This window comes from Micrasema longulum, unplaced genomic scaffold (genome assembly GCF_059751315.1).
Source record: "Micrasema longulum isolate JH-2025_06_02 unplaced genomic scaffold, ASM5975131v1 h1tg000438l, whole genome shotgun sequence".
NCBI lineage: Eukaryota > Metazoa > Arthropoda > Insecta > Trichoptera > Brachycentridae > Micrasema > Micrasema longulum.
In genome coordinates this window covers 1,093,973-1,118,630 of record NW_028277638.1, presented here as the reverse complement: position 1 = coordinate 1,118,630, position 24,658 = coordinate 1,093,973, and the positions used below count along the sequence as shown (strand labels likewise).

The 24,658-nt window shown below is 31.4% G+C and overlaps 1 protein-coding gene across 2 annotated transcripts; it reads right to left on the bottom strand.

The window, feature by feature from the left end:
* Positions 1–2,439: 2,439 nt before the first annotated feature.
* LOC148281546 (uncharacterized) lies at positions 2,440–16,657 on the bottom strand. 2 transcript variants are annotated; one of them, XM_088226569.1, is made up of 6 exons: positions 16,377–16,657; positions 8,520–8,684; positions 7,126–7,269; positions 5,671–5,891; positions 4,122–5,589; positions 2,440–2,745 (listed from the first exon to the last, which is right to left on the bottom strand). In XM_088226569.1, exons 2-6 carry the CDS (start codon positions 8,638–8,640, stop codon positions 2,576–2,578), a joined length of 2,124 nt encoding a protein of 707 aa, XP_088082695.1. In that variant the 5' UTR covers positions 8,641–8,684; positions 16,377–16,657; the 3' UTR covers positions 2,440–2,575. The 2 variants fall into 2 exon arrangements, with proteins under 2 accessions (XP_088082695.1, XP_088082696.1); XM_088226570.1 differs by having other exon boundaries at positions 16,266–16,529.
* Positions 16,658–24,658: the final 8,001 nt, after the last annotated feature.

Genomic DNA, 24,658 nt, shown 5'->3' with positions numbered 1-24,658 from the left:
CCTTTTCATTTTTTATCCACACTTAAATGTAAAAAATATAACATAATTTTAAAATATAACTTTTTTTTTTCAATATCAATAGTCGTCAACACGATTAGTATTCATTTATTTTACGGGAGGGCGCCTCCTGCCCCCCCCCCCCTGGATCCACGCCTGGCTGCAGCTCAAATTTTTAATAGGTGATTCACAGCTTTGATGTACTACACTGTGAGTTTCATTCAAATAGTACGTGTACACAGCGCACACAGAAAATTATATATCAGGTCAGCTGACTCACCTTGTTAGCAGTGATTCGGTAAAGGATACATTTTTTTAATCTGAACAGTGCGACTTGTATCATTTGGGTCACTGCCATAGCTGTTTCGCGCCTGAGCTCACGACTCATGGCAGTCGGGTGAAATAATGTGAGCTGATCTGCGATGTCTCAATTGGATATATTTTTTTTTTCTTTAAATGCTCTCTTGATGTTTGGCAATCGCAATGGGAATCTTCCCCTTAAGGAGGGTTGCTATTATTTTTTTACTTCAATCCGTCTGCGCTTAAAATATTTTTGGGTTATCTCCAATCACTGGACTACGCAGTTTTTACCATGTCATGGTAAATTTAATGACAAATTATTTGTTTTTGATATTGTTGATTCCCCTTCGTGCTGTTGCAGGTATCTTATATAATCGATCTTTTGAACACATCCTGTGGTCTTGTCCCTTTGCCTCTCTCTATGATTATTAAATGGAGCTTCTCGCTACTATCCACAGCCCTGTCATAGTTCCTGTTGAATGTACAGATCTGGTGGCTTCCAAAAATAATTTGAAGCCTTTTAAAAAGTTTTGTAATCATTTAGCGAATTAATCATGTCGAATCAATTTAATCCCAGTCAGTAGAGAATTCACTTCCCTTTTTTCTTAATCCAATAAAGTGCATATTATGTACATCTGGATTACCTTGTTTCAGCACAAAGATGCTAAGGCTACCAGATTACAGAGAGCTCCTTGGGGCAGCTTTTCTCATTCGGCAATGAGCAAATTTTCCTTGTGGGCACCGCCAAGGAGACTTATGTCCTCAGATGCAGTATGTGGTGGGCAAGCTGATCTGCGAGCCGATTCAAAACTCCAGCTCAAGTACTTAAGCTGCGAGCTGACCTGTAGTTCAATAAACAATCTTGAGTTACCCACGCCTACTACAGTGCCTTGCCTTGAAGTGTTAAACTGCTAAAGCCTTCATATATTCAGCGGTAATATTATTTCTATTCTTTTCCAGTGAAGATGATTGCAATGTAACACAGACATGATATATATCAAACTATATTACAATTTTACCCAGAGTCAGACCTATCATAGGTTCAGTGGCTACAAAAAAACTGACACATGCTTGGAAAGGAGGGATGAATAATATGCCAGTATTAAATACCTAACATGTACTTATATTCCAATCTTTTTTCAGTAAGCAACAGGGCGCTAAAACCCGTTAGATCCGGCCCTGATTTTACGTAACACTTTAGGGGACAAACTAAGCTGCGCACTAAACTTTTATCAGCCTTCACAGACAAGGTACCTTGAATGATAGCATAAATCACTTCTTTAAAATAAACAATCCCACAATCTGAAGATTAAAGACCAAAAGTGCATAAAAAACTTTTTTGGTATCTGTTACTCCTTCTTGTGATTAGTTTGAAGAGTTTAAAATCTTTTACACTAGATGTCTCCGCTATCTTTGAAAAAATCTCAACGTGGCCTAAAAATGTTATTTGTATTTTTGGCATTATAGACTAATACAGGGGAAACTTGAGCAGTTATAGTGGAGATTTGAATATAAAAAAACACAAATATTTGAGTACAAAAAATGTTTTCCAAAATAAAAACAATATTTATAATGAATTTTTTTATAAAACATTTGTGTCCATTATGATTAAGACTTAACATGTACCTATACATATTTGAATAAATACACTTTCTTAAATACAATATTATACAATGTAACTACATAACTACGTAGAGTATAGCTCTTATGACCACCCAAAGAAAGTAAACCTTGATTCAGGTATAGATTTCAATCAAATCGGTTGTTATGATAATACAAATAAATAATGTGTGAGTAAGTTTGTAGATTTTTGTTCACATCATAAATTCCTATCATTGACTTTTCTCCCATAAGCACAATCAAAATATTAGAATATTATAAAAACTTATTGATTCGGATAAATTGAAAGGCAGATATATTTTAATGAAAAGTATAGTGAGAATATTTAATTAATATAATATTCTGTAACCATCCAAACCAAATTCTCGCAAGAGGGATTCGAGTTTGATACTCAAAAGGATGACAATAATTAAAAGCCATTTTTGTTTCAAACAGAGTTCTGTGTGTCTTGGCCTGTCGTGGTGCTAGAAAAAATATTTAAATAATAAAATAAATGGTAAAATACTAAGAATTTCAAAGATATTTTTAGGTTTTATGCTGTCTTCAGCATTTTTTATTTTGTAAAATATTACTTTAGCGTAATTTATGTTTTTTTAGAAAACCAACCACCTACAAAAATATCAATTTATTATGATTGAACTCTATTCTAAATATTAATTTATGTTGATGGCGGAGGTGTAAGTGTAGACGGTGGAAGATGGGCATGGAAGCGTCGAGCTGATCGAGCCCAATGTCTTGCTGGAATATGTTGCTGTGGAGAAATCAGAGCGTCAGACATCACTCCGAGCCTTACTGTTCCTGCGTAGTTCTGGATTGTAAAGGACATGCCTGAAAGAGGAAGCCAGATTTAAAAAATTCAATAGTAATAATAATTATAGTTAATTGATTACAGTAATTCCAATTATAAAAATCCACTGTTAACCATGATAATGTTTGGTGGAATTGTTACTTTAGAACTTGTTTTGTAAAATTTGATTGTAAATAAACGCCACTATGTGCACAAAGCTGATTTTAAAAAAAGAATATAATATGCATTTAGATAAACTTATTCATGTACTATTTTTGTGAATTTTCAGATTGAAGAAAAAAATGGCCCGCTATTTTTAAGGTTGTAATCATTATTCCATTTCACATAACTTTTTGCAATCTTTTTTTTTTTTCAAGAATTAACGGTACAAGTACCTTTTACATTACATACATACATAAGTATTATTAATACCCGTATGCAGAGACAAAACTTAAGGTGAGGAAAGTACATTCTAATCTCAAATGCAGAGAATAACCTGAAGGTGAAGACAATAGAATGTACTTTCCTCACCTTAAGGTTTGTCTCTGCATACGGGTATAAGTATCTTATAAGAGTACCTAAACAAACTAGCTTTAGAATAGTTTTGGAGCAAAAGACTTTTGGGATTTTCTTATAGCATTTAAGAGGATACGTGGTGTCAGAGAAATTTAATAAACAGGTATTTGAGCATATTATTTCTGTTACTCTCTCACAGATGCCTCCTTGTTCCACGTTGGACTGACTGTGCATAACTAAAATCATACAAAACGGGTTCGGTTGTCCCTTCCCCCCCCCCAAAATTGAACTAGTATTGTTTTATTTTTTTGAAAAGAGTATCAGAATGAAATATTCTGTGTTCGTGCTTTTTAAAATTTCCAATATTATTTATCATATTTGTATACCATACGACTGAAGACGTCAGATAAAACTGAGTACTTTTATAAGTTTTTGGATGATCCAACTCCCATAAAAAACTATTTATCAAAAAAGCAAAATTACAGAGATACGTCGATAGTAAATATCTCTAGTGAATAAAAAATCTCTACTTGAGTGGTATAATCCAGGAAGAAAATACGAGAATACGTTTTATGAAGAAAAGTGAGACCGCGTTTTCTCAAGCAGGCAATCAATAGTATTTCGTTGGTTAAGAAGGATGTTTTTTCCCATTTATAAGACATTTAAATTTATATTGACTGTTGTCAGATGAATTGAAAGATAGGATCATGCAATAATGATTTCCCTAAAAAAGCCAGGATAAATGTGTGGAAAAAGTTAGACATTATAGCGGTAAATTACAAAAGATAAATTTATAACTAGGCAGCCACATTAGTTCCTTTTTTCTCCACCTGGATAGAAAATATAATGTAACGCACCAATTCAGTATGCTTTTGATATTAAGTAAAATGAAAAAACATACTTATATTTCCTTGTGGTGGTCGCCAACATAGAAGTGATGATACTGTGTGTCCCCACCTTGTAGTACGATGATGTCGGTTTCTGTTTTTACCTTGTGATACTTCAGTAATAGCAACAGCATACTTTCTAGTCCCATAGTTAAGTGCGACCCTTGAAACAACTGCGGGTACAGCTTGCGTAATGTAAGAACGCCAGCCACTTAGAGCATTAAGAGCTCCTTGACTTTCCTGAACTCTTTTAAGTTCTGTCGCGATAGATTGGATTTCTTCACTTACATGTTCCACAGAGCTTTTTCCGACAGGAAGAGTCAAATAAACTATACCGCTTTTTTGATGTTTGTACGAAGAGTTGTTTTCAATTGATGCCAAGAAAGTATCACAGGTAACCGTTCTCGCAGTTGCCAGCACAACGTCAGGAATCGAAACGCCAGATTCATTAAAATATTCTTTTAAGCAAGATGTTGCCATTGCTAATAAGACTTCTGTATCCGTAACTTGTTCAGAAACTGCGATTTCTCTAATCCATCTTTTAGAAACTGGCTGAGACCACGCTATAACTTTCCTTCCACAGGTAGACATATACTGCAATTGATGTTCCTCTTTGTTAGTATCACCAAAGAATATCTCTTGAACAATACTCATTGGTCCCATGTAAATTAATTTGGCACAATAAATTACTTCTCTACAGGAAGCATATAAAAGTGGTAAATAATTATGAAGCAATGCAACAGTACTGTTTGGATATAAACAATATTGATGCTTCGAACAAGAACGAAATGCATTTAGCTCGTAACATATTTTAACTGGAAACTTTATAAAAATTGAAATGTTTATCCATACTATGAATTTAATAATGTTTATGAAAATAGATATAGGGTTTAAGGAAATTAATACTGAAATTACAATAACTCCCAGAGTGAGACATCTTCTCAATGCTTCACGATGAAAGATTGAGATAAAATAAGTTATATACGATGCAGGATCAGTTTTGGTTTGAGACGCAAATTTACCAAACTCTTTACAAGTAGATACTAATGTAATGATAAATATTGCGATGCAATGAAAAAGTCCGGGGTACTTTTTGAATAGTTTTGGTGACTCAATAGGATCATAATCTGATATGAACTCATTCCACGCATTGGAAAAACTGTCACTTAATCTTATATACAAAGAAGGAAGAGCCGACGGTGTGTGCAGAACATTGCTCAAGGGATTGACTTCGGTAACATCTGGTCTTTCAAAACTGTCATCATTAGAAGAGTGACTAGATGGATCATTGTATTCATCTTCTGGATTGAGCAAAAGAAAATCTCCTATGTTAAGAGCTTCCTCTTCTTCCAATAGTAAATGGTGCACTCGTATAAGTAATCCATATTTAGGTTCAGAAGATACGATATTTGGAATGATAATTATCTGCCAGGGAGGTAAGTATGTCGGAAGATATTTGGAAACAATATCGCTAACGTGATCCTGCAAAAAAAATAAAGTTTAATAGGTACATCAATTTATATGAATTGACATGTTTTGCATAATATATATTCAATTTCCTACCTGAATGTTTTGATCATTTATAGGCCTTCCTCTAAACTTGGGGCTACCATGAATGAGATGATTGTCTATAACAATGGCAGTTGACATCGCCCAGGCATAATTTCCCCAGCATGACAAAAGTACAGCCCGTAGTTTAGGAAAACGCAAATTTCCTAGTCTGTCTTTCTTTTCTATAATTTGTTCTAGCAGTGCTTGTTGTATAAGTGCTGGGTCACATGTACCTATAAATAACCATTGAAATATTCATAATAAATACACTTTTCAATCTTATAGATGAGACTTGTCACTTACGAGTGTAAAATAAAAAAGAATGCTTGTATTTTTTTATAAAAAGGATTTGTTACCATATTCATATAGATGACAATGGACTATAATTTATCAGAGTTGATAGATGTTTATACCGAGGCAAAAATTCATGGAATAAGAAAATCTATTTACAGGTCTTAGGGATTACTTGTTACAGTGAATTGTTTTCTTTGTGCGTACGTGCGTACACACATAATTTTGTTTAGTTTACATTTCTTCATACCCTCTTTTGCCACACTTGCCTTTTCGACATGCTTTGGTCAATATGATAAGGCAAAACTTTTTTTTTAGGTGTTTTTAAAAAATGTTTTGTATTAATATAAATTGAACATTTGAAAGGTTTGATTTTTCCCTTTATTGGGGACTATTTAATATTTAAGTACACTATTTTAGTTTGTTTTAAGGGGATCTTGAATTTTTAAATATTTTTATATTATTGGAAACTGTCATTGGGGTAGCAAAAAGTTGAAAGTTGTTTTCAGTTTCTTGGATTACCCACAAGCTGGTCCAAGAAAAGGGAAGAGCATCAAGACGGAAAGAGAAGTCATTTTCTGAAACCGATACCCTAAATAAACTCAAAATAGAAAACGTGATTTTTTATCATCAAAGCCTAGCAGAATTGAGAATTTACATGAAATAAAAACAACAAACAGCAAGTTTATTATTTAAATGAACACCTTTTATTTTATTTTAATATCATAATTCAGTGCATTCCAGTCTGATCCGCTGTAAGCTTAAGGTTTATCCACCGTGGCCCACTTCTGGGTCACAGTGGATCGATTTTGAAGCCTTTGAATGTCTCTTTCGATTTTTTTAGAGAGAGCAAAATTTAATGATAAAGTTCAGAGCTACGGAGGTCCTTACATTTAGACTTCCCTATTTACCTCTCAAAAAAATTTTTCATATAATATGGTAAAATATCTTATCAAACTTAAACTTCTTAGACGGTTAAATCCAATACTTGTCAACTATGATTTTAAAATATTAAAGATATTGTTGGTTAAATTATGCGCCTGTTTGAATTGATGGACTAATCTGTCTTTTATTTGTGTAAACTAAATTTTACTTTTTAATTTGCATACATAGCTTAATTTCAAGTTAGTGGATATGGAAACAGTATTAAAAAAATATTTATATTGTGTAACGTACCTTTTATAGTCATGAACACATTGATAACACCTTGGTTTCGATGCGTATCGAGAAGCGTTCTGATGGAGTCATTTTCCACAAAAGTCAAATGAGGAAATCTGTTGGCGAGAAGTTTAATCCATAGATATTTTGATATTCTCGCAGCTGTAAAATAGTAAAAACATTTAATGATATAAGAAATGGAGAAAAAAATGTGATGCACCCAGTTTTGATAATTTAATAATTCAGCTGTTTTTTTTACCTAAATAAAAATTCAGTTATACGCCAAATCATAATTATTAACATGATCAGGTGTTGTTAACTTTTGTGTGGCCATGATGTCACATGACCCTATAAAGAATTTTAAATAATAATGTCGTATTTTGCTGTAGCAAGCCTAAATTATTATTATTATAAATTATGAAAAATAGGTTATTAAACAGCACATATAGATTACACATTAAATTTTTGTTTTTAAATACCTGTAATCCAAAATATATTATCTTTTGCTTAATGTTACATGACGTTACAGGAGTTTAATAAATTGTTTCATAATAAAGGTTAAATGTGAAATATTCATAAAATCAATCATATTATTTTGACTATTGAATCAATAAATTTGCATATCTATTATTTTTAATATTCTGTCATCCATACTAAAAAAGATTGAAAAAACTGTAAAGAATTATTTGAGAGATTCTGATAACTTTCTTACGGAGAAAATCTCTCTTATAACCAATGATTTATTAAATTATTTTAGAATTGCAAATGTTTATCTTTAATTCTTATTTTCTTGCGCACACAAGACAGTATTCTATTTATAGTTTTTAAACAATTAGTTATTATTTTCTTTTAAGAAGATATGCGGTGGATGGGAATTTTGATGAAAAGGTATTTGAACATTGCTTTTCTGTCACTCTCTCGCATATGCCTCTCCGATACTCTGTGAGATAGACAACCGCATGTCAGATTGATTTAAGAAAGAGTATCAGAATTAAAATTTCTGTGCCAATACTTTTGCGTTCTTCAAAAATACTTATCATATTTGTATAGTGTATGTCCCAAGATGGCAGATAAAACTGAGCACTTTTAAGAGTTTTTGGATGGTTCTAGTTCCCATGGTAAACAATTTAGTAAAAAAATAAATCAATAGGGATACACCAATGATAAATATCTATAGCGTATAAAAACATTTGCTCTTTTATAGGAAAAAATACAAAAAACTATTTGTACGAAGAAAAGTTAGACCCCGTTTTCTCTTGAGTTTAGTATTGTTCATGATTGATTATTAGTATTTACAAGACCAGTTGTAACTGATTCAATTATATACATCTACCGGTTAAGCATTTCGTAAAAACAATATATTTAAAGGAGACTAAACTAATATTTACTATATAAAAATTAAAATAGCTTACCAACATAGCAGAATAAAATGATTGGAAATGCACATGCAATGATGACAAATGCAACAATATTTAGAAAGTGAATGAGAGCGCCTGGTCTTAAAGATTTTCTTTCTGTTGTTACGCTGGCCATTTTGAATTCTTAAATGGGCACAGAAGAAATTTAATTATGCCCACCTAAAAAAAAACAAACATTACGTCAAAATTAGTGAAATTTCTTGATGGAAGTTTGACATTTTTTTTTTTTTTTATCAATTTGACATTTTAGAAAACTCCTTCATTTAGCAAAACACCTTCAAAATATATCCCTCTCCTCACACACACACATCTGAATTTCAAATTTTATGTATACATGAACATCTTAAACTCCTTAAAAACCATACCAATCTGATGATGTCACAAGTGATGTAACCGATTATAAGTGTACCTGAACATACAAATTATTTAATAGATTGATAAAAAACAAACTTTCAAACATTTAAAAAAAAAACACTAAATAAAAAAAAAAGATGATGCGCGGGTGAGTGCATAGCATGTCCTGCTTTCTTTTTGCGAATTTAAAAAATGTAGGTATTCCTTACGACTTAAAACTGACACACTACTTGTATATTGTTAATATTTAAAGCATTAACTTTGTGGTCGAATATTTTACTAAATGTTATTAAATTATTGTATTTAACCACTTATTGACTTTTCTATGTCTACTGGTTTCGAGACGTCTCCATCTCTTCGTCAGGAAATTAATTAAACCAACATACAAAACCCGAAGAGACGAACACAAAACCTGGAGAGACGACCCCCACGAAGAGACGGCTACGTCTCGAAACCGGTAGACATGGAAAAGTCGGTAAGTGGTTTTAAACAAATATTTAATATCATTTAGTAACAGGAGTTCGATCCGTTGGTAGGGTCGCAGTGAGTCACATCTTGCTGGAAGGTGTGATTATATTAAATGCTGCGAATGCCCAGTTGCATTCCGCCGGCTGACTAGTCCTAACTTGCCCAAAGCGTCCACATCGGGAAACCCGAGCCATAGTATCACATTCATAACGGTATGATCACAGCAGTAACGAGAGGATGAAAGGCGAGTTTCTGGCGCCTCCAAACCAGAACCAACCAGCTATGGGAAGGTTTCCCTGATATAATCCACCAGATAAGGCAGCGGGAAACCACCCTGGTTATCTTTTCCCAAGAATCACTATGGGCGAGTGCATCCAACAAGCAGTTATCCTGGCCTCGGAGTAGCGCTGGACCGAGATGCTTTCAGGGGGATCTGATAAGGCACCGTAAGAAGAAGAATTTACATACTATAGTTTATGTCATGACTTCAAATTATGCTGGTTGTAATTTAGCACACTTCGCATAAAAAAAATTGTAGACTTTTGTGTTTAACACAAAGGCAACATATATAAATGCGCGCAAATGCTATTTTGAAATTTTAACACTTTGTATCCCGGAGCCGTGTAAGCACGTGATTATATAACCACGCGTTGGGTCCCGGTCCCGTGTTTTCACGTGGTTTACCAGCTGTCTAAAAAAGTGCATTTTATTGACATCTAGTGACTTTTATTAGTCCTTTTTTTCTGCTGGTAAACCACGTGAAAACACGGGACCGGGACACAAGGCATGGTTATATTAAACACCTGTTTACACGGATCCCGGATACAAAGCACAAAAAAAGGAGTGAGGTCCTGTATATGTGCGAACATTGCAATGCGCAATGTGGCTCTCCATAAAAGTCAATGTTGGCAAAACTATCATACAAAAATTACTTTTTTAATTATTTCAAATATCACTTGATTTAACTTAGTATTTTCATAATTATGACACTTTTAAGAAACTCTTCACAAAGCCTAAACTTTCACAAAAATGGGCCAGGCACAGGGTAAATTCTATGTGTATTCGGCCGGTGCTCAAAGTGTTTTAATAACAAGGGAAATGTAGTTGTTCGGTATTTTAAGGAACTTTGAAAAGCAACACATGACATACTATGCGTAAAATAAATAAAAACCGATGAATTTGGATATCAAAAAAAAAATTGTGAATGTTCAAACCTGAAGAAAGATGTAGTATGTGTGACCTTATTCGTTTCGGAAATTCATTCGTATCGTATGTGAGGGAACGAGAGCGAAATACGATTTTGATTGCGTTAGAGTGAGATGGATATATGACGAACGAACGAACTTACTAAACGAAATGGTGACAGAATAAACCTCCATTACTAACAGTTTCGGGAAAGGGATCGGGCGGGCGCTTTCATACTTGTGCGTTCTTGTTTTCGTGCTTATTATCGCGCGCTTCATACAAATGAAAATTCTCGTTTTATGTTCTAAGGACTGAATGCTTCAGCAGCGAGCTGATTGGTGAAGTTAGTAATAATGTCCATTTAAATAATCGAAAGAAAACAATTATAATGTTATATTATGCTTCTCTGTTGGTATTTGAATTTGAAAGACTGCTATTTCAAAATATTGTGTAATAAATAAAAACACTGAAATGCGTAATGGTTTTGTCTATGACTCGTTTGCGAGTTGCGAATGATTTTGGATAGGGTGGGTGCTAAAGTATTTGAAAATGCCATAGTAATTGGACACCTAATTCTAATGGTCAAAAATGAGTAAACGTAAGAATGTATCTCCACCATACACTTTTTTGTGCGTTTTTTCTTAAAATGAACGCATTACATTGATTTATTTTTGACCATATTAGATTTAGAGTGTCCAATTAATGTAGCATGTCCAATAGGGGAATATCACCTACTACGAATACCGATAAAAATATATGATATGGATTTAGAATAATTGATTGTATTTTCAAAATTAATATGAATAGTGTGGAGAAATGTTTTCATACGTAAATGTAAAAAAGATATTCATTAAAAATACGTTCGTAGAAAAACGCGACGTATTCGGCCTTGGTTGTTGTGACGTCGAGATTCGTGAAATTGTTCTAGACAAATTTCAATGGCAGGAACAAATAAATATGTTTCGTGACGTATTAGGGCCGTGGCCAATAAAATCACCGTTTTAGCGGGAATTCGAAATTACAAAAAAAAATATGTTAATAATAATTAGAAAAAAAAAATACTGCACAGTATTTCATAGACCCTTATTACTTTAAAAATGTAAAAAAGGTGATATTTCCCCATTATCCAAGCACCCATGACTTGTTGAAATGAGGCGCGCTTTACAAACGTATGACTACGTGTTCTTTAAACCCTGTCACATCCGTAATCACGATGATTAGTATGGGCAAGAAGACATTAACATATTATAAAAAACAAATGGTTGCTTACTTCTGCAGGGGAGAAGCGAGGGGAGCGCAGACGCGCGGTTGTCGGCGTATCAGACTCCCTCCTCCCCTTCCTCATTTCTCCCCTGCAGAAGTACCCAACCATTTGCTTTTTTGATTTATTTTTTTAAAAAGTTTATACGTTCTAAAAAAATATTTTGATCTGCCAACATGTCCTCTTGCTCATACTGATCATCGAGGTTTCGGATGTGACAGGGTTTAATGAACACCCTGTAGAATCGTACAATAGCTAAAGAAAATCGAGTGAAGATTAGTCGGCCTCGTGGTGTACTGATTTGTGTATTTACCTGTCAATCAATAAATAAAATAATAAAAATATATATTATCATAAGATAAAAGTCAATCCACCCTATGTTTTTTATCGGTCCTGGTAGATTTTTCCTGTGGTGAGAAAACAACCCTCTTACAAAAGGTTTAAACCTCAATGAAATGAAATTACGTATGCAAGTTTGTGTTTATTTAGAAAATCTTTCTGTTTTGAATTTCAGATTTAGAATAGACTAGTAATATGGATATAAAAAATAAAAACGATTTTCAGAATGTATATAACATTTCCGGTATTGTCTCTAATTTAATATCTAATTTATTCATTTATTTCAAATAACAGTACGCATATTTACTAACATATTATGGCTGTTTAGGCCCACGTATAAAGTCAATTAAAATAATTAATAATTACATATGATACAACATTCAATAAAAAATTAAAAACAACCCAAATACAAGAAATAACACTAAAAACTCACAATAATTAATAATAATTACAAATTATATTATTTAAAAAATAACAATCCAAATAAAATAAATAGCATTGAAAACTTTTAAAACGAATAAAATATAAACCATACAAATTAAGTAACAAACGTAAACCAGTATACAAAATAATAATATTATTGAAATTAATAGTGTATAGTACAAAAACGTAATTTTTATAATTATTTCAATACAGTATACATTAAAATAATCCATAATGCAACAAAATAATGGTTTAAACGATTTTAAAAAATAAAACGAACCATCAAAGTTTATAAAGTATAAGGAAGGAAAGAACGGAAAAATGGATAGAATAAATTATTTCATTTAATGAATTAATGCGTGCTAGAAAATAAAGCCTTATAATTTAAATAAAAAAACTATTATTGATAAACATTTTTTACGCAGCAGCGTTGGGAGGATCATTGCGCGCTTCTTCTACAGGTAAAATCACTAAAATGTTTTTCCCACCGCTGGCTGATGCAGCAAACTTCCGTCGTCATCACCAAAGTACTTTCGAAACGGCCCAAATTTTTGCCGTACACGGAGCTATGAGAAGTTACCTACATAGGCATAGGTTTAAATTAAGGAATGATGACGATTGTTCAAGCGATGATATTTCTGCACAGAGTATCGAACATCTGTTATTTCAGTGCCCATTTTTCAGTTTACAACGCCATAATCTTGAAGAAGAATGCAGGAAAGATGCAATATCCTTAACAGATCACACTGTTATTAAAAGTAGTTGTCACGCGCCATTGTTCTTGGACTTTGCAACAATGGTGATTAGAGTCGTAAAGGTAATAAACCAAAATCAGTGATCGAACATCCCATTTCCATGACAAAGAATAACGATTTTTTTAGAGTACCTTAGCCTTGTACATGACACGTCAGGCTACTTAATGCAGGGGTCCAAATGTATGTATATTTTTTAAAAAGTAAAGATAAATGTTTTTAATATTAAATCAAAATAAAACTGGCATACAATATTGGGGTTCTGGGCGGGAGGGTAGACTCCCCCCCCTTCACAGATCTTAATGGCCGTAAGTTGTGCAGCTGTACAGAAGGCAAAAAATATTTCTATGTATTGTAAAATTAATTTATTCGTTCCGTAATATTTATAATTATTTTCCTCGCTATTATCCGTTTGTAACCTATCAATACTTAAGATGAATATAATAATACAGATATTGAGATCATTTAAGAAAAGGAAATATGCAGGTCTAGGCATTTACAGGGCTTATGACCTGTCATTGACTGGTCTAAATGGCTATTTAACACATTGTGTGGCATTCATCATTTTGCATATGCTAAAAATTCATAATTTCTTGTATATTTCTTCAATTCTTTCATCTATTATTTTTTTGCTAACTCTTGGTCTCGAACTTGTCAAACGTTATACCTAACTACTACGTTTGACAATTTCAACTGTGGGAAGCGTACTGGCTTATGGAAGGGAAGCTAGTCCGAGAAATTAAATGTTAACTTTATTTTCAGATTACAAAAAAAAAACACAAAAAAAAACTTTTTTTTAAAAATTCATTAGGATTTAAAAACAGTTTACTATTAGGAATGTTCCTCTAAAGTTTCGCGGTCTGGCCTAGAAACACTGTGAATATTATGTATTATTAGATTAACAGCGGACCATTTAATTGGCTCCGATTGTTATGTAATAGCTGTTTAAATCCCGAATAAAAATAAAATAAAATGCAAATAATAATATAATATTAAAAAATCTTCATTAACTATAATATGTATGTACAATGTGATAAATACAAAATGAATAATTATTTATTCTTAAATAAAACAAAGGTATACACAGTTAAATGGCGGACTTATTGCCACTAGCAATTTATTACAGTCTGGCAAAAAAAATACAAAAAAACAGTAGTGAAAAAAAAAAAAAAAAACAATTTTAAAAAAAAAACAAGTAAATAAACTAGAAGTGAAGAAAATACAAACAGTAAAAAAAATTATAGTTACGGTGTTTATTGCTTACGTTATTTACATTTTATACATTATTCATTCAATTACATCTTCCAAAAATTCATTTATACTGTAGAAACATTTATTTATTAGAAACACTTTTAACACTCTTGAAAACTTTTTAATACGTTTTTTTAGGAAGCTTATTATAAATTTTGACTGCCGTGTATATGGGCCCTCTTTATATAAATGATTATTTCATCAATGGAATTTTTAATTTACTTTTATTTCTGGTGATTTTTTCTTGTGTACTATTCAGGTCTTGATTTTTGGTTTCTCTGTATTTAAATATATAGCTTTATAGATGCAAACCAATTTGCTTCTGCTTGTCATTTTTCACTTATATCCATAGAACTATTTTTAGATCCATAGAAATATTATTAGATATGCATTTATTTATTTATTTATTTATTTGTTCATTCAAAATTACAATCGTTTAAATATAAGTGAACTTATTAAGGCTTTTTCGGCTGTGCCCGTGTTAAGCCATAATAATTAACAATAAAAAATACATGGTAAAATTAATTAGATTCAAATATAATGACATGTGATGCAATATAATAACAATCCAGAAAAAAAGGTATAAGTAATAAATAATACAATTTCAAAGAATACAATTTAAAAAAGATAATCAGACATAAATATTAAAATGTAAATTATTAATTATATAAATTTAGATTCATACATAATAAATTATACAAAATTACAGTATCATTGAAATCAACAAAATAAAAGTATAATAGTAAAATATAGTAGTATTGAGAAAAAAAAACAAAATAATAGTATCATTGAAATCAATAGGAAAAGAATATAAATATAAAAACATAATTGAAATGATAATTGAGACATGATTTCGATAAACTCACTCCACGCTGTAGTAAGAAATAGAAGGAATAAATAATATGCCAAATAAGATTGAGTACTAAATGAAATAATACAAAAATATATAATGAAAAAAACATAAAAATATAAACATTTATAAAAATCAAATAAAAGTAAAAGTATGGAAGGAAAGCAGATTTGCCAATTTTTGCTAATTACTAATCTCGAACTTTAAAAAAATTTACAACCTCGTCCCCATTTATATATGAACATGACATTTCTACAATTTTTGAATGATTTTTATTTATTTTATTTTAAACCAATAATCCACCGATTTTTTTAAATTAACCCTTAAGGATTGGTACGTGATAATAAATTAGATTTATAAATATAAAATACGTTAAAAAAAATATTAAAACATAAATTACAAAAATATGATTATTTTCCCAGAGAGACAAAATATTGCCTTGTCGGTAAGTTTAATCTATCGAAAAGTGAGTTAATTGTATGTTTTATACCCGTATGCAGAGACAAAACTTAAGGTGAGGAAAGTACATTATATTGTTTTCACCTTCAGGTTATTTTCCGCGTTTGAGATTAGAATGTACTTTCCTCAGCTTAAGTTTTGTCTCTGCATACGGGTATTAGTCTTTGCTGTAAGAAACAATAAATGATCAAAGTATAAATTTTTTAATTTTTTATATAAATAATACAAAAACTTTCCTTTGAACTCTCACTACTTCTTGAAATAAATAAGTTAGGATTTAAATAAAGCAATATAAAAATCTAAAAAAATAAAATATTGTGATTAAACTCTTGAAAAAACACTGCGAACAATTACAAAACGCATAATAATTATTAAAATAACTTAAATGGACAACTTACTTATGATAAAATCAAATGAAAACGGAGTCGATCCATGATTTTAAATATAACACACATTGCGATTCATTTAAAACACAGACACAATGAAAAACTATTGAAATTGAAACAAACCTTGCACTTTTCACAACGGATTTCTTTATATTTTCACTAACACTGATTCTAGCGAAACTTCTCAGCTGGAAGAATATTTAGTAATTTTAGTTTCCCGGAGTAAGACGTACGCGCATGTCTGTTATTGTTCATGTGATCTCTGTCTGCCGCAATAACGTGTTCTTTGACCTAAGAAATGTCTGTTCAACAATGTTTGTTTATTTACAATCGACAGGGAGATAGCACTATCGATAGTAGGAGACGAATGAGGATCCGGCATTGTTTTGATTCGAGCTCATACTAATTGCTGGCTAAAGAAATGATGGCAGACAGGAGTGATTTCAGATAACCGAATAATAATAGAAAAGTTGTTTCATTTGATTATTTATAACCTGGTATGGGTTTTTCATTCGTTAAAAAATAATAGTACATATTTAAATTAAAATAACACGAATCTCCAACTGCTATCGCTGAGTAAAAACATGCAAGTAAGCACGATATAATTGATTCATGGACTTATTCAGTCCATTAAATATAAAAATAAAATAAATTATTAATTAATATACACCGAGAGTCTTTCATATTTTGTAAGACCGTATGAAGCTCTCAAGGACAAAATCTATTTTCAAAAAAGAGTTTCAGGATTTGATCTTCCTTAGGGGGAGAGCTTTGAGTGAGAAACTCCTTAATGGTTTTTCGAATATTTGTGTTAGTTTATTTCAATTTTATTTATTCATAAATTTCAAATATTGTTTAATTGTATGTTCTTTTATGTTGATATGCCATGTATTTTTTAATCTTGCTTTGGTTCTATATATTAAATATGGTAATATGTATGTTGTTAAAGTGTTATGCACATATTCGTCCCAACTCAACACTTAGGATTTGTGTCTCAATACATTGTGAATAAAATAAATAAATGTTACAACAGAGCTGAAGAACGTTTTATAGGAGGGGATATAGAAGCCTTATGGCTTATGATCTATAGTTGGCTGGTTTACGTAGCCATTTTACTCGCTGCGTAACATTCACCATTCTGCCTATAAGTATAAATGTCTAATTTTTTAAATTTCATTTAAATTATTTATTGACAATTCTTGATGGAATTCCATTGTAATGATGTAATAACTTATATTTACATATAAGTTATTAATTTTAAAAAATACTTGGTACACTTCCACTTATTTATAATAAATGTCTAAATTCGCGCAAAATACAATAGGTAAACATCTCGTCACTTTACCTCGCTTGCGGCTAACACAAACAGATATGAGTTTAACATATGAGCGTAGGGAAGCTTAGATGCCGAGATTTTTACCTGATTAATAAACGTTATAAAAAAATAAAAACCAGTACCTACATAATAAAGTATTCATTTATATGCCAATCATTAAAAACACTCCGCACGTATTTTGTAGTGTTATTTGTAATTTTAGATATACAGTGGAACGTGGTTATTACTTAAAAAATGCGACCGACTGAATTTGCTGGTTGTAAGCATTACTCGTTATCCCTGAGAAAGTTCGTTTTTAAACCAATCGGCACTGCATATTGTCACTAAGTTAACAAATAAATATACGTATAGTTCAAACAGATAATTAAAACAATAAAACTATTAAGAAAAATTATAATTAAACGCTTACAAACATATTACTTTCTAAATTTAAAATGCAGATAAATAACACTCTTATTTTTCCACAATATGTGATCACTTGAAATTTGAAGTTAAACTTTAAGGTACGTTTTTGAATATCTATAAATAGTGTCAAAACTTTTGTTGTTGCGGAGTTTGTGTTGAAACGAGGCAAGTAAGTTTTGTATATTTGGTTGCATAAATCATAACAACGCTATAGAAAGTATTTTTGTAAATCTATTTGAACAAACACAATATATATTTAAGTGGGCAAAATTCGATTTCTTAGCTAGTGTTTTGACAATTTTGCCCACGTCTAGGGTTGTCGCTACACTCTATTTTGAAAAAACATTATTAAAGACAAAAACCAGATTACAGAAAAAGAATACATCAGCTGACCCGAAGTAAATGCAAGTACTTGCTGCTTAAACAAAGTAGAGAATAAAAAAGAAAATGAAGTAAGCGACAAAAACATGATTTTAAACGAGGTAACCGGATGTTTTGTTCAAACTGGCCCATAAATCAGGTTTATTTGAGATTTAACAAATAAGATTTTTTAAATCTGATCAGGGTTTCAATTCAAATACCCGTTGAAAATGACAAGATTCTGTTCATCAAAACGTTTTTTATACAACACAGCAATTGGATAACAATCCATCCGATTTTTCTTTGCCATCAGGATCAAAAGATACCCTCACCTTACAAAAGAGAACATTAAAAAAAATGTCACAGCGACACGGACACAACAGACTCTGATGCCCACTCAGTTGATGAATCAACAGATTTCGAGACATTCATCATAAGTCATCACGACGAATATGAACAACGTGCTTTCGTGCCGAATCTTCGGCTGAGGAAAACGAAAAAACAGTGTCTGATCCGCTTGGAATTAACAACGGTAAAGAAGGCGCTTTCGTTTTACACTGTTGATACGCAAAACGACAAATATTATGTCGGTTAAGTTGTCAGCGCATCAAAAAACAAAATTTTAATATTTTTATGTCATTTTTAAGACGCAAACGTAATGGTACTTTGTGTGGTCTCAAGTTGAGGATATTGCTGATGTATTTAATTAGAACATAGTGAATTCTTTGCCCGACCCTGTCATCTTGCGTCCAGGTTTTTATAAATTCAATGTAAACCTTAAAAACTGCAAGATTGAGTCATTTTCTATGAGTAAATTAAAAATAGTTATAGGTACTTAAACCAGTTTTTATTTTTACCTTTCAAAAACAATTTAAACCATTTTTTAAAAAGTGAAAATATCCGACCACATTAAAGAAAGTTTTACTTAATTATATTTGCCAGCTTTTTGTGAAATTATGAAGACCTGTTTTTTTATTTTAAATGTTTTTTGTACAAAATATTTTTAACAGTCTAAAAAGAGAATAAAATATAGAAAATATTATGAATTTCGTACATAAAATACACTTTCAGAAGATATGTAATCCAGCAAATAATTGCACAGCTGTCCTAAATTAAAAATAAAGAATTGTTTTTTGCTTTCTACATGCACATGCACATGCACATATAAAGAAAAATCATTTTGAGAGCTTGTCCCCTTAATTACGAAAATAGAAACAGAACTGAAATGGTTTGTAAAAAAATTGCAAAAACGATTTATAATTTACTGGCTTATTCATAGTCAAACACGAACAAATTAAAATGATTAGAGATAAACTCCTTTGGTTTTGTTAAAAATCCAATAATGCGCCAACCCTGGCCCACCAATCCGCATTGTATAGAAACATTGAGGAAATAGTTGACAATGTTGCTTACCAGTTTTTTGCTTTGATTTTATAATGATGATGCCTCAATGATGCTATTGTTTAAACATACACGGCATTTTTCGCCCAAAAAGTGGTGATAAACCATATGATAAGGATGATAAAACTTAGAATAACAGTTAATTAATAATTGGGCAAAATTGTCAGCAAGTGCAGATAATTTTGTCCAGTATGTTTTGTCTTCGAAAATTTTATAAATAAAGGAAAAGCAAACGTTGTGTACTAGTAAAAATGCTCAGAATAATTAGTATCACTATTCAACAAAATGGATAGTAGTAGTTCCATATAAAAATTCTATGATATTGTATAAGGGCTGGGCAAAATTGTCATGTTTTACGGTAGTGTTTTTCCCTTGTTTTTCCATAATTTTTAGAACACTATTTGAAATTTACGTTAAATGAAGCGTCAATTAATTATGCCTCAGTGATAGGTACACGTAATGGCGGAACAAAATATTTCACAAGGAAGAAGGCCAAGGGGGTCGAATTGATGAACTATTATTAATTACCTTTTAAGAGATTTCATGAGAAATACGGACTATCATGAAATAAATGTCAATATTCGGTGTCCTTCCTGATAATACACAAAGTCACTTATCAAGCAATTGCCTTGTAAATTATATTCGAACCTGTTTTACGATTAGGGTTGCCATCCGTCCTTATATATCGGGACTGTCGCCGTGTTTGAGTTACCATCCCGACAAAACGTATAATGTCCCGATTTTAGAATTACCAGGCAGAACAATTAAATTATACAATTTCTGCTCAGTTTGTCAGGCTTTTTTATAGCTAAAATATTATCAGATTGTCGTTCGAGCGTTCAAGCTCTAACTGATACTCGGTGGTAAATCCGTTCATTGTAGATATTCAGAGTAAAATTAAGCATACAAAAATCAGAGGGATGGTTGTTTAAATATGCTGGAAAAGAGAACATGCTGATATCGTAGGAAATGCGAGAGCAGATGAACGAGCAAGAGCCGCAACTTGTAGAAGAACGGCACCTTTCTTCTTAGAATTTCCCATTAGCTTTGCTAAACGCTGTATAAAACAAAATACGCAGCAGCGTTGGGAGGATCATTACCGCGCTTCTTCTACAGGTAAAATCACTTAAATGTTTTTCCCAACGCTGGCTGATGCAGCAAACTTCCGTCGTCATCACCAAAGTACTTTCGAAACGACCTAAATTTTTACCGGACACGGAGCTATGAGAAGTTACGTATATATGTTTAAATTAAGGAATGATGACTATTGTCCATGCAATGATATTTCTTCACAGAGTATCGAACATCTGTTATTTCATGCCCACCTTTCAGTTTAAAACGCCATAATCTTGAAGCAGAATGAAGGAAAGATGGAATATCCTGAACATATATTCACATTGTTGTTAAAAGTAGTTACACGCGCCATTCTTCTTGTACTTTGCAACAATTGTGATTGGACTCATAAAGGTAATAGACCAAAATCAGTGATCGAATATCCCATTTCCAAGATAAACAATAACGATTTTTTTCCGAGTAGCCTTGTACATGACACGTAAGGCTACTAAAATACAGGAGTCCAAATATATTTAAAAAGATAAAAAATAAATGTCAAGTGTAAATAAAATATTCACAGATTGCTCCCTGCGTTCGTCTGAATTTCGCTGCGATTCTTAATAGTAAAAAATATAATAACATATATTCAATGTAGGGGTATTAAGCTTTGGATTAAAAACACCGGTTTGTAAATATATTTTCTCATTTAATCTAGTCATAGTATGCATAGGTCGATTACCTTGTGCTGGCGCGTTCTCAAAACTTACACAAACGCGTTTTTAATGTACAAAATGTTGATTTGAAAAATCTTAATATTTTATTTTATTTAGGATTTTTACAGCTATTACATAAACAAAATAAGTAGAAAAATATTAACAATACTAGAGCCAATTAAAAAAATCTTTAAAAAAATTTCAATTTTAGTCCAATGTTCTATGTTTAAAAAAAATCTCGTTTGGATTTGAGGGTTGTGATATGAGCAAAGAAACATTAGTTAAGAAAAGGACATATATAATAAAATGCAAGGTACAAGTTATAATGGAGAAAAAAAATGTATACACACTCATTGATAAACAATAAATCTCATTATTTATACAGTTAAAACAATCTACAATAAAAATATTGCTTGTGGTATGCGTGTTAATTACATTGTTTTAATTTTTATTATAATATTGCACCTTCGATGCAACAAGGTAGATTTTTAATGCGTTTGTGTGAGTTTTGTGAATGCGTCAGCTCTCATTAATCGACCTGTACTAATTACCAACGAGTACTTTCAGCAATGAGGAAATTCAGTGTCTTTTTTTTCTTTTATTATTTGTTAATAGAATATTAAACGAAGCTAATTTTAAGAAAATATTTTTTAATATCGTATTATCAGCGCTATGATTTTTTTAAAGTTTTGAATTTCTGAAATAACTCCGCGTGTGACGTCAGAGGTTGTTCTATGACAGTTCTTCCGATTGGTTCGTTTACGGTGACCAAACCGGATATCCTTTAAGGCTCTCATATCATTGGATGGTTCATATGCAACCAGTGACGTCATATAAAGTAGTGCGTTTTTATTAAAATATTTTTTTTCTTACATTTCTAAGAAATTTTACCGTATAATTTAATGCTCTAATTTTTACCGCGCTCAAGAAATATTTTTTTGTATCCAATTTCCCGAAGGGCTGAAGTTCTTCATTTATCTATCTAAAAGGATTTCATTTAAGGCTGAATTTGCCTCAATTGAGCAGATCTCGGTAGATTCTGTAGAAGAAAAGTTTTTAAATATTTTTATATTATTGTTTTAATTATAGTAGTATTTATTTACTTTCAATTTCATCCATAACGTATCATATCTCATTGGAAAGAGTCAATATCATTTATGTAGGCCCAGTGCAGTGAACCGAGTGCAGGGTTGTAAAATCAGGGTTGTAAAAAAAAAAAAAAACACCACGTATTACGATAGGTTTATGCAAATAATGAAATACGTATATTTTAGTTTTTTTTTTTTTTTTAAACTGTAGAAAATTGGTATGTGACATTTGCGTCACATTGTGTTACAATATCTCAAAGCATTCTCAATTGTCAAACAAATATGAAATATGGTTAATCAATGTTTTGCTTATTTTTACAAAGCACAAAATATGTACCTACAAAATAACATGCACAAAATTTTTAAAGATTATTTCAAATATCACCACATCACCATATTATAATAATCTGCTTTTGAGAAAATGTACTTCTTACTCAGATTTAAAGGAAACTTTGGTGTATATTTTGAATTTCGTAAGCACTGAAATGGTTTATAACATTACTGTCACATGATAATATAAAGGTTTAAGTCAATTTTAAAATGGTTAGCTCGGATTTTTTTTTCTTACTTTATACTTTCCTTTTTCAAATGAACACTTCAATGAGCACAACCCGTGCCGAGGCATTCATTTACATTATGTTCCTAGTTACAATAGTGATAATAGGTACAGTATCTAAATAATACATACACACACATAAATGTATACATACATTACAGACGTGTTCAAATTATTAGACTAAAACTCAAATTTTCTGTTTTTAAGAATTTATTGATAGGAAAAGGGCACAAATCAGTGTGTTCATATATTAGTAATTTGTATACATCCCTTTATGTTTTATTAACATTTTTATACTTTTGAGCATACTCAAGGGGTACATACTGAGGGGTCCTGATGCCAAATTTCAATGAATTTTTCAATTAACCGCTGTTTACTGGTAAGGCTCTCTTAAAATTTTTATTTTGTTTTCAACTATTGTCTATAAATTTTCTATGGGGTCTTGTCTGGACTATTATTTGATCACAAATATTGTGAAATTTTCGGCTTTACCCCATCTTGCAAAAAAATGCAGCCCCCCTCTGGGTACCGTGCATTTATTTGAGGTAAAAGCTTATTTTTCAATACTTTTATGTACTGCACATGTTTCATGTTTCCTTTTACGATATTTAGTCTAAAAGAACCATAAACAGAAGAAGAACACTCCACACTATAACAGTGGTTGGATGTTTCACAGTTTGCTCGACATAATCTGCTTTACACGCCTCCTCTGGTGTTCTTCGAATGTATTGTCTACTCTCTTCCAATACCGAAAAAATGGATTAGTCACTGAAGCATAAAAAATAATAAAATATACACTTTGTATAAAAATTATAAAATGTACATCATTAATTTATGTAATAATTGAAAAAGATGCATTTTCACAAGTTTTAAAACGGTGGTAATTTCAAATATCCAATGCCTTCATGCATTTTTCAAAATAACTTTTATAAAATTATTGAAAATACATAAAAAACATTTTGTTGAAAACAATATGTAACTATTTTGATGTCCATTAGATGCATTGTACTTTATTCCAGTCTTCTATTGCCCAATTTTTCAAACCTTTAGCTCATTGTAGCCATTGTAGTTTTCTTTGCTATTGCTGACGTAATCTTGTGTCCATGGACGACATCCTTTCAAATCACTTTCAAAGCCTTCTCCTTACTGGTGATACATGAATACTAACATCTTTAAGCTGGTCACTGGGCACCTTCGATGTGGCTTTGCGGTTCATGAACACCATTTCAACCTATTTTCTTTGGCTTCTGAGGGTGATTTTCCAAGTTCTCTTACAATTACCCGCGCTTTAATACCTATAATTTCCCCCTTTCTGTAGGGATTTTTTTATCCTGTTGAAAGTTTTTTTGCGAAATGTGTGTCTTCTTGACTTTTTCTTAATGTATTCACTTTTATTCAATAATGTCTTTATCACTGCAACTTTCCTTAAAAAAATTCGCGTTTTCGAAACATTTGCAAAATATCACTAAATACCCTTACTTTATTTAAAAATA